This window comes from Polypterus senegalus, chromosome 11 (genome assembly GCF_016835505.1).
Source record: "Polypterus senegalus isolate Bchr_013 chromosome 11, ASM1683550v1, whole genome shotgun sequence".
NCBI classification, from domain to species: domain Eukaryota; kingdom Metazoa; phylum Chordata; class Cladistia; order Polypteriformes; family Polypteridae; genus Polypterus; species Polypterus senegalus.
The window spans coordinates 26,236,840-26,249,057 of NC_053164.1; the positions used below are offsets into that span (position 1 = coordinate 26,236,840).

A 12,218-nucleotide genomic window follows, 5' to 3' on the forward strand; every position below is an offset into this window, starting at 1 on the left:
TTCAATGGAGGTCAACTGTCTGGGGTGCCCATTGATTGCAATATACACTACTGGTTAAAAGTTTTAGAACACCTACGTTTTTCTAGATTTTCTTCAAATTTAATCAGTTGAAATGCAATGAATGACCTAATAAGGTTAAAGCAGTAAACTGCCAGAGGTTTAAATGTAAAATGTAAGTTAGCAAAACCTTAAAAAAAAAGAAATAAAATATTACAAATGGACCTTCTTCAGGGAACAATTAATAGGTTACAACCTACATATGCTCTGCAGCCATTAAAGCCAATTAAGCCTTGCAAGTTGAAGCAAACAATTTGTGCAGGTGTCCCAACTTCTGTTAATTACTTAAAAACCCCTCTATGTGGCAGTTAGAAAGCCACTTCTTAAAGGACAAAGTAGGGCCTTGAAATGCACTGTGGACTACTGCAGACTGCATGAAAATCTTATGGACTGATGAATCAAAATTTTGGTTCATCACTCGTGGTGTTTGTATGCCTTTGAGTTGGTGAAAAGATGGTTCCTCAGTGTGCGACACCAGCTGTCAAACATGGAGTAGGAAGTGTGGGGGTCTGGTGTTTTGTTTTGATAGTGGCAGAGTTGGTGACTTGCACAGAGTGACTGGCATCCTGAATCAAAGGGGGTACCACAGCATTCTGCAGCACCACGCAGTACATTCTGATGTGCATCTAATAGGTTACGGGTTCATCCTACAGCAAGATAATGACCCTAAAAAACACCTCCAGGCTATGTGAGAACTACGTTGAAAGAAAAGAACAAGAAGGTACACTTCAAAACATGGAATGGCCAGCACAGTCCCCAGAATGAAACCCGGCCGAGTTAGTTTGGGATCAACAGCACAGAAGTTTGAAAGGAACACAATCTCCAAGTGCAACACATTTGTGGGAACTTCTGTAACAGTGTTGGGAAGATCTTTATGGCCGATTTTTGATTTTCCTTATTGAAAGAAAGCCACATATGTGTTTGGCTGTAATATCAGCAAAAGGTGGCTACTTTGAAAAATCAAAGATCTGAATAAAAGTTTGTGCACCTAAAGAATCCTTGACTTATGTTTTTTATTTGGATTTTGTTTTTTTGTTCTATACCTTGATTTCATGAAATTTTAAGACAAAAAACTTTTGAACGGTAGTGTAAATGTGCTTGAATGTGGAAGGGTTAACTTGTATTCAGTATGGCGGCCAAACCTACACAATAAAGACAAAAGAACACTTCAAGCAACTCCATTAAAAGGGGAGTGAAAAGAACAAGTCAGGGGATGGAGATAAGAAAATATCCAAGTCATTAAATATCCTTGGAGTCCAGTTACAGTAAACCATTCTATTAAGAAATGAAAAGACTATGGTTGGAGCAGGCCATCCACAAAACTGACTGATCATGTAAGAACAAGACTAGTGAAGGAGGCCACCAAGATACCTCTGAAAACTCGAAAGGAGTTAAAAGCTACAGTGGCTCAGATGGGAGAGACTGTACAGACAATTGTTTGGGTGCTTCATTGGTCTCAACTTTATGGAGGGTGGCCTTGAGAAAGTCACTCTCAACTAGAGTCGGCCAGAAGGGACACGGGAAGCTAGAAGAAGGTTCTGTGGTCTGATGATTGAACTCTGCACATTATTAAAACACACCATCACTATCATGCCAATGAGGCATTGTGGTGGCAGCATCATGTTGTGGGAAGGATTGTGAGGAGAAAATGCATGCAGCAAAATATAAGGAAATTCTGTAGGAAAACCCGATGATATCTACACTTTAAGAGAAGATTTGTTTTCCATCAAGACAATGGGCTCAAGCATAAACCAAAGCTACACAAGAATTGCTTAAAAATGAGAATACTAATATCCTGCTGTTCACTTATGATCAACATGCAACTTGACAGAGCTGGAGCAGTATTACAAAGAAGAACGGGAAGAGTCCAAATGAGACAGAGATCAGTGTACATAGACTCAAGGCTGTCATGACTGCCAAAGGCGCAGCTGCTAAATACCCACTCAAAGGAGATGAATACTGATATAATCATTTTTTGTTTTATATTTATAATTAATTTAGACCACCATCCATAGATCTGTTTTCACTTTGACATTAAAGGTTCTTTTTAGATTCTGTTAATCAATGTCAAAAAATTAAATCAAATTCAACGTTGCACTAGAATAAAATGTGAAAACTTCCAAGGAAGTGGATTCTTTATAACAGGCCCTGTAAGTGTTGTTCACAGCACCCCTGAATTGAAGTAGACACACTCAGATAGTAAATGATCTTCATTCCAGCCATCATCATCAATAAGATCTAGAATCCTCCCATCTCTCTGGACTTCACTATCTGTCTTGTTACATTCAGTTATTGCTAACTTGGTTGCAGCCTTTCACATGCACAGAGATTTATCTGTGCAATGTTGATCTCCATGGCTACAGTGATATAGTAAACCATTTAATGTTTTACTAGCTGTGCTGCTTGAAATCTAATTAATCAACATTGACCTCAGTGTTAAAGCTGGCAGTGCAGCATCTATTGGAATGTGTTTTGTAATGCATGTTGTAATCAAATGCATTGCATTAGTCATTCCAACAGATGGCACAGCACAAACATTAACGTTGCTTTTAAAAATCTCATACTAAGTAGTGAAACATATGCATAGCATTTTTTAATTCTAGCAGATAATGCATACAAATATTTGCAGTAGTCAAATGAAATATTCCTAAAAATGTTTGTGATGCGCCATCCATTGGAAAGATAGAGACATAGCAACTGGACAGACACAGAGAAAGACACATAGACATCCTTTTACTAAGGTAGATGCAGCATTAGGGCACTAAGTTGCACTCTTACAAATAAAGAGTGGTTCTTCTGAGCAATGCCATGGGGGAACCATTTTTGGTTCCCAAAAGGCTCATCTAGATGAAGATGAAGGCTCCAGGAATATCTTGTATTTATTTATATCTGTACAGGCTCCATACAGTAAGAAAACATGAATACACGGTAAAAGATTTGTGAAACACTAATGGGTCATGATTTTAAAAGGATTCTTGTGGTATACAATAACACAGGTTAACTTTTGATTTTCTTAACCTGCTAGTTTTCTGCTACATAGCTTACCATTAATTAAAGATTTCAGTTTTTTGAATGAGAGCCACAAGGCTTGAGAAAATCAACATACTTTAGTATTATTTCAGTACAGATATAGGAAGAAGCGGGCATTGCCCGCACAAGAGACCACTAGCCTGCCAAAATATAAAAAGGCCAATTGCTCTGTGTGTCCAGGGTAAATGAAAAATAAATGCATTTTTTGCAGTACCTAAACTAAATTATTACTGATTATGTTTAATATGAAAGAGGTAATGTTTTAATATTATTATTATTATTATTATTACAGACTCAAAATTCAATGCGTTATTGATGAAAATTTAATTTAAAAAATTACTTCTTCTGAAGTTTTACAGTAAAAGTGTAAGTTTAAAAAATATTTGCGTGTTAATTTGAAAGCCAAACAGAACAAATTGTATTACACAATGAATAACTCTAACGCAACATGAAACATAATTTACTTTAAAATTATTATGTTTTACTATTTTTACTATGGTTAATTCCTCGGTGTAATGTAAAATAGTTAGTTCTATTACGCATATGTAATATGAAAGTAACAATCTGTTTAAATTGTACATCTGCATCCCCATAAGCGAGCAGCAGAACCGCAAAGTGGCTATAGCGCAGGCCCAGGGGTTTGTGAGTGAAGCGATCAGGTGGCAAAGCCTCCTAGTTAATCACTGAATACAGAACTATCACAAATGAGGAGGCATATTTATCCAGAGTTCTGGAGATCCCAGACAACAAGATGCCTCCCGCCTATTGGCCATTCCACAGCTGAGTCAGTTCTGGACCAGTCAATCTAATGAAAGGACCCTTCAATTCGATGATTCCAGTGCTCTTTACAAGGCAGGAATAAACGCTGGAATGGGCACCAGTCCATCAAAGGGCAAACACACACACACACACACACACACAGCCCAATTCACCTAACTTGAATGTCTTTAGACATTTGGAGAAAACCAGAGAATACCCACGCAAACATGAGGAGAACATGCAAACTCTATGTAGGGAGGACCCAGGGCACAAACGCTGGTGTTCTTACTGTGAGGCAGCAACGCTACTAGTGTGCCATCATTCCACCCGATCTGTAATTCATTTTAAGGTATCTTAAAATACATATAGTATCTTATAATTCTCTTTGAGATTTCTCTAAATGTTAATTTGTATTCCTGTAATTTTGAGATACAGAGGAATTTATTTTGGGATGTCTAGAAAAGAGCTTCTGATAACTGAAACATTGAACTGCGCATTTCAGGACATGTGAAAATCATTTTGAAATATCAGCAAATATGATCGTGACTTTTATTGATCATCCATTTGCACCGTACAGCTACAGATGTTAGCTGAATTCATTTTAAATGTATGACAGTTTACAGACTTCAACGCTGTAGTAACGTACCTGTACGATACATTTAAGGCCGCAACAATAGCGAGAGACATTGTGGCTACCATAGTACAAGTCTGGGGGACTGTATTATATGTACAGAACATCTATACATTTTCAGAACTCAATTAATCAAGACTAGCAGTTGTGGTAGAGCATCTCCAGGGAACATTTGGTGAAACCAAGCGACCGTCCTGAGCCAAGCTCCAAGCCGTCTTATTTTATGTGTCGTACTAACTGACACGAACCATTTTAGCGACTGCAATTTACCGTACATTCTCTTTTTTATTTCATTTTAAAACGATGCGATTTTGAATATACAACAATTCGCTTTGGCTCGACCTGCCCTCTGAACATTGTAGAGGGCATGCGTCGCCTAAGAATAATAGGAAATAAACCAGCTTATCAGTAATAAGTCATTTGTTTTGATGGAATATTATTAAGCATGCATCAGGAGTACACAACAGAGGCTGACATCTTATTTTCTTTTTTAAACTTACTGTTCTAAAACATGTCCGAGGAGTTCCCTCCCAATTAATGGCTTATTGGCTATGCAGTCACACCCCTTTTATTTCCTTTGTTTATTTAAAGTCAAGATCTGGACAGTGAATTCATTTTAGCACACAAGTATGGAGCTAGTCGGAACGCTGCTTCTGGCCGCGATCGTCCTGGGTCTTCTGATTTTTTTATTTAGAAAGGACACAGTTCACAATGCCAAAATGCCACCCGGCCCTACCCCGCTGCCAGTGATCGGTAACCTGCTGGATGTGAACGGCAGGGCTCCTCAGGAGAGCTTTTTAAAGGTGATTGCTTAATTTGACATTGAAGAGTTTTAAGTCCTAAAGTTTATCTCTGGTTTATTCATTCATGTTTTGCTAACTGGAGCCTAGCAGTTATCGGCCGCAAAGAACAACACCACAACAGGGAGCTCGTCTCTCTGGATAAAAAGATTAGGAAAATGGACGGATTAATAATTGCTTTGATGTTATCTGCTTCTCAATCCAATCCACAGATGAGCGAGACCTATGGACCCGTGATGACAGTGTACTTGGGTCCACAGCCCGTGGTAGTTCTGGTCGGCTTTGAGGCGGTCCACGAAGCGCTTGTGAAGCACGCTGACGCCTTCGCAGGCAGAGCTGCAATGCCTCTTTTCCTTCGGGTCAACAAAGGCTATGGTAAGTTTCAATGCAAGCACTTGCTGTAGAGGCGATGATTCGTTTACGCAACCTCAAGTAAAATCAGGCAGCAATAAATATAGCATTATCCGGGAAATGGTATGGTCGTTAAATTACTCACTTCCAGCTAAGACCCTCAATAATTTATTACCCATTTTAAAACAAGATTCAGTTTTTAATGTTATTGTCAGGTATATATAAAAAGGCTGGTCTGACACGCAGTAGTATCTCCGTATGTTTATTCACAATTTGTCTATGATTAAAAGCGAATTCTATTTGCAAAGAGATAAGCGAAATCCTAAAACCCTGTCTATTCGTTGAATATGGCAGTAATACTAATGAAGCCTGACATTTACTTGAAGTAGACAATTAGATAAATAGATAGGTAAGGCACCTTATACTATAGATAGATAGATAGATAGATAGATAGATAGATAGATAGATAGATAGATAGATAGATAGATAGAGGGTGGTCCAGATCTAATTATGCACATCCAGATCGTCTGGATGACTTTGATTTATGCGGGGACGATTCCAGTTCGGCGCGAAGACGATTCTTCATGTCGTCAGTTCGCACACTTCTCAATGGTCCGGGATTTTTCGGGTGATTTTCTATGTAATAACTTTAATAAGTTATAGCGTAATGAAAATTGCAAAATTAGATATGGGCCACCCTAAAGACAGAAGGGCTCTACAGTCAGGGACAAAGTAATTACAGAAATTAAGATTGTTAATACAGTAGGTAATTACACCCCTCAAAAAAGTTTTTATTTCTTTTTTAACATATGTAAACACATCAAGATTTTATCTTTAAACAGTATAATGCAGATAAAGGTGATATAATATAATATAACAAACAACATGCAGCATTTACATTTTAAAGTTCATTGTATAATTTTAAAACACACACATTTCACAAGTGGGAAAGGTAGGTCGATGTCAACATTTATCACTACCTCATATACCTAAAATCAGAATCAGGTGCAAATGATTAGCACATCATGAGAGAGGTTTTATCTTAACCTTCCCTTTTTACAGTAAACCTCATAGGACTGAGACTGATAAGTCATAAGTTTTATTTCTTTTACATTTGTTTTGCTTTATTGACGCTGGTGTGTGTTCAGCCAATAGTGTGTGTGAGTATTATTTATTTATTTATTTACAGAGCTTTTGTAAAAGACAAATTTCCCTAAATCTATCTATCTATCTATCTATCTATCTATCTATCTATCTATCTATCTATCTATCTATCTATCTATCTATCTATCTATCTATCTGTCTATCTATCGCTGGGTTCGAAGACCTACTTCCAGTTTCATGCTGTATGTTATGACAAATTGCAGTGACATCAACTTAATGTTATACTTCCCTGGTGAATCAGAAGATCACAGAGTCTTTCTTGTCCACATATTGTAGATTTCCGAGTTTGAACTCATCCACACTGAGCTTTGCAAAACTTTGTGCAGCAGTTACTGCTAATCCAGACAATGTGGCCTAGAATTTAAGAAATTGAAACTGGCATCAGACTCTTTGAACATACTCAGCATTCCTTGGGTATTATTTTTTTTGTGCAGGAGTATTGACAAATTACTGTAAATACTCTCAGCTTTGCTATTTGAAAATCAGCCCCTTTCTTTTCCTCTCAGAACAAGGAGATGCACATGCAGACATGGAGATGCACTCTCACAGATGTCCACTTGTTTGCAATGTACTTGATTTGATAGGCAGAAAATGGTCTGTGCTTTGAAAAACAGTTATTTTATAAATCTCAAATATATTTGTAAGTGAGGAGTGGCTGATAATTGTAACAAAACAACTGGAAAAGCTGGTCATAAACAAAGTGAATATGTGTGGGTTGTACACAGACTTTCAGCTGCCTTCTCCATGATAACATAATACAAGCCAACATGATCAGCACAATAAAATGTATTATTTATTATTATACTTTTTTGAGAAATTAGAATATCAATAATTATCACATACCATGCTTTGTTTCTATATAGGATAGTAAGTAGTAGCCTGCTTAGCTTTAATATAAGGCCCTTTGCCTCATGTTAATTCTATCAGCTTAATAAGATGCAGGAATATCACTGTAGTGTCACATCCTTCCAATCATAGCTGGACAAGTCTTTAATAACCTTACACAAACCATCTTGACAGATTGAGTGTTCTTCTGTCATTTTTTATACTTTTTATGTTCTTATACCAAGGTGGAACAGCTTCTTCCTCCTCTTCCCACTTTTCCTAACTGAGTTCTATCATTGGGCATTCAGCCTGTGTCCAGTCTGGCTCTGGCTATGTTCCCCTTTTAATCTACCTCCATGGCTTTGTATACAATCTAATTTGGTTGCTCTTTGCTCATCGCAATATGTGCTGTCAATATAGTAAAGATAAAAACATCACGGCCATCTTTAGGGCCATTGCTGTCTTGTATGATTGACTAGCTGTGCCTACCTGTCTAAGATTACGTTTATCCATTCAGTTAAATACTTGTACAACTCTCATCCACCCTATGGCAATACTCTCCATGTCTTCTGATCTCTCAAGGCTTCTTTCAATTCTGCTATGTCCAGTTCAGTATTTTGCTTGATGGTGTCTAGCCAGTGAGTTCTTGGGCAGCCTCTTCCATTTTTGCCACTGACCATTCAAAGCATGACATCCTTCTCAAGCGACCTTCTCTGCATGATGAGTCCAGAGTAGGAGAGCTTTTGCCTTGTCATCTAGGCCTCCAATAAGGAAGGCCTAGAGCCCAAAGTCCATTCCAGAAGTTCTTGGTTCTTTTTTTCTGATTGTCCATGTAATGTATAAGAGATGTCTCCAGCACCACAGCTCAAATACATCAATCCTTCGCCTGTCTGACTTTCTCAATGTTCAGGTTTCACAGCCATATGTTGTTATTGGGAAAACAATTGCACTGACCAATCTGCATTTGGTTGCCAGGCTGAAGTCTTTGCTCTTCCATATGTTGTTCATACTAACTATCTCATTTCTTCCAAGTGCCAGTCATCTCTTGATCTGAGGGGTGCAGTTGCTATTGTGCTCAATTTCAGAGCCAAGAAAATTACTTCATTGTTGAACTTAATATTGATGTTCACATTTTTTGCTGTTGTCATGATCTTTTTCTTCTTGATAATCGCAGTTCAGCCTTCTAACTTTCTTCTTTGACTTTCATGATCAGATGTTTGAGATCCTTCTTGTTTTCAGCCAGAAGGGTAGTATCATCAGCGTATTGGAGGATGTTGATGTTTCTTCTTCCAATTTTCACACCAATCTTCGACTCTGTCCAGGTCTTCTTGCTTCATAACAGCTTCTGCATACATGTTAAAAAATACTGGTGACAGGATGCATCCTTGGCAAGTGCACCTTCTGATCTTGAACCAATCCATGTCTCCATATGGTGTTCGGACTGTAGCTTCTTGATCTTGATAGAACGATCTTATGAACTTGGTCAGATGTGGTGGTGTATCCAGTTCCTTCAGGTAGATCCAGAGCTTGTTGTGCTCAAGAACATTGAACACCTTTGAATGATCGATGAAGCACATCTAGAGGTCTTTCTGATACTTCCTATTTTTTTTTTCAAAATCCATCAAAGGCTGGCAATGTGATTATGAGTGCCTCTGAACTTCCTGAAGATAGCTGACACATCTGGTATTTACCTGTTGAAAGTTGTACTTAAGTGTTGTTGGATGATCTTCAGAAGGATTTTGTTTGTGTGTGGTATGAATGCTATGGTGTGGTAATTTGAACAATCCTTTGTGTCTCCCTTCTTTGGAATTGGGATGAATGCTGATCTTTTTCATTCTTTTGGCTGCTCACAAATGCTTCATATGTGTTGACATAACGCCATTAATGGTATGAATTTGAGAAATTCTGCTAGTATGTCGACTCCTGTGGCTTTTCATTTGGCTAACTACTTCATTGCCCAAATGACTACTTCTTCTAGGATACCTGGCTCCAGTTCCAATTTCTCAGTCTCCTCTGCCTGATAATTCTGATGTTTACTTTGTATAACTTCTCTGTGTATTCTTTCCACCAATAGAGTATTGCTTGCTGGTCATGTAATTCATGTCCATTGCTCCGTCAAACTGTTGACTTCCAAGCCATGAATGTTAACAGTTCCATCTTCACATGGGTGTAGAGTTCTCGTGTGTGACCTTTTCTGCTCTCTTCCTCCATCTTCTGACACTGTTTGTTCCAATAGTTCTCTTTATCCGTTCTGGCCTCTATTTGAAAATTCACGGTCAGCTTTTTGAAATCTTCTCTTTTCCTAGTGTCTTTGGCCTTCCTTCTCTTTTCTGCGATGCTAATGGTCGAATTGGAAATCCACTGGGCTGATTTCAATGGTATCATGTATGGCGCATATTCTAAGGCTGTTTCAAAAAGGCATGCTTTCATGTCTTCCCACAGCTCAATTGGGTGACTTTCCTTTGTAGAGAAGATGTCAAATTTGTTCTTCACTTAGACTTTGTGGCTGTGGTTTATCTTGTCTGTGTTGAATTTCTTTGTGGCCGCCATTTGTTTAGTATTGCAGAATCTGTGTTTGACTGTGGCTACCAGCAGTTGGTGATCAGATCAGCAATTAGCACCCGTGTTTGGCATCCCTTTTCTGCCTTAATTAGTTTACACCCATTTTTTCCTTGTTTTGTTCCTTTTCTCCCTTACTTAATGCCTGTCTCCATTTTCTCTTCTTTACTGTGTAAATCTACATACATACGTCTTCCTTTTATATTACAATAGTCCTGTGATTTTGATCCACTGGCCTCCCTTGGGATTTTGTTCTAGAAACTCTAACTACCAGTTCATCCAACTCAAAATAAGACTAGACTTTACCTTACTTTCCGTATGCAGTTTCTTGTGGGTCTTTCTCCTGATCCATTTTGTCATCTGTGTTCCCCTGGTTTCTCTGGCACTTTACTCCATTTGCACTGGCCATCCTGTTTTCTCTTTTCATATACAGATAAGCCAATTTCTATCTTGATTGTTGTCTGCAAACATCATGCCTGTTCCTCAATGTCTAATTCTGTAAGGCCCCACACAACTTCCTCAAGCCTCCCACCTCTGTCACAGGCTGTTGTTTATCTCACCTGTTACTTTCCCTGTTTTGGGACATCCTATAAATTTAGTCAGGATGCAAACCTTAAATTACTTGATAACCAAAAAATCAGGTGTATAATTAGACCAGTGTTTCTCAAATAGTGGGGCGCGCCCCCCAGTGGCTCCGTCCATGGAGGGCGCGTTTGACCTTGGGGAACATGCTTTTTTATTTTTCTTTTAAATTTTTTTTTAATTTAGAATGCACTTTAAATCTTTTCTGTTACATTTAATAAAGCTATTCTTTGTTGTAAATTGGTCCATATTTCTTTCTTTTTTTATTCTCTTATACGTTAATAAGGATACAGTGTTATGCAGAGGTGTACTTATAACAATTTTATAGACAAATGATACTATTTATAGTCACGCGGGGGGCGCGAGATGTTTTCTTCTTTCTAGGGGGGGCATGACAGAAAATAATTGAGAAGCACTGAATTAGACCAATAGATAAAACCAGATCCTCCACCAGAAGCACCTATAATAGTAACTTAGTTCAAATTAAAACAAAAAATATATCGCCAGATTAGAATAAACTATGCAGTTTTAAATGCTGCATATTAAACATTTGCACTCTTGGAAGTAACGCTTTTCTGGTAGATCATATTATATTAAGAAGAAAGTCTGATTTGTGCCTTCTCACTGAAACCTGGCTTAGTAAATCTAACTCTGTTCCCCTAGCTGAGGTTTTTACCAGATGGATACTCACTCCCTCATAAATTGAGAGATGCAGGTTGAGGAGGAGGCCTTGGAATAATTCATTGTGACAAAATGCAAATCACTTCTAAAAATTTAGGTGACTTCATATCCTTTGACACAGACTCGCTGGTCTACAGACCACCAGGGCCACATTCATTGTTCATAACTGAATTTGGCAACCGTTTATCTGATTTGGCTGTAAATTATGATTGAGTAGTTTTAATGTACACATTAATGTGGAAACTGACACTTTTCGCAAATGTTTTACTTATTTGTTAAATTCAGTAGGATTTTGTCAGATTGTCAAAGGTCCAACTCATAATCATAACTACACATGAGATTTAATTATAGCTCACAGAGTTGAACTTCAAAATTAAGGCATTTTGTAAATATATGGGATACTAAGAAATTTGCATTTCTTGCTAGTAGGATTGACTACTGCAATGCAGTGTTCACTGGATGTTCAAATTGTTCTTTATACAGCTTTCAGTTAATCTAAAATGTTGCTTCAAGAATCATTACAAGAACAAGAAGATATGAACACATAACTCCAGTTGTTAAATCCTTACACTGGCTCCCAGTTAAGTTTAAGGCAGATTTCAAAATCCTCCATTTGACATATAAAGCCTTAAATGGCCAAGGTCAGGCCTACTTATCTGAACTTATCATGACTTACAAACCTGAATGCACATTAAGATCTCAAGATGCCGGTCTGCTTATGATTCCAAGAATTATTAAAATAACAGTTGAAGGTTGAGCTTTTAGTTAAATGTCCATTA

The 12,218-nt window shown here is 37.8% G+C and overlaps 1 protein-coding gene across 1 annotated transcript in view; it reads left to right on the plus strand.

Annotated features, from left to right (window-relative positions):
* The first annotated feature begins 5,075 nt into the window (after positions 1 to 5,075).
* The window catches only part of LOC120538752 (cytochrome P450 2B4-like), a 32,937-nt gene continuing 25,794 nt past the window's right edge, over positions 5,076 to 12,218 (plus strand). Inside the window, exons 1-2 of the mRNA XM_039768205.1 lie at positions 5,076 to 5,280; positions 5,490 to 5,652. Coding sequence (XP_039624139.1) covers positions 5,107 to 5,280; positions 5,490 to 5,652 — 337 coding nt within the window. The 5' untranslated portion in view covers positions 5,076 to 5,106. The remainder of the gene's footprint in view (positions 5,281 to 5,489; positions 5,653 to 12,218) is intronic.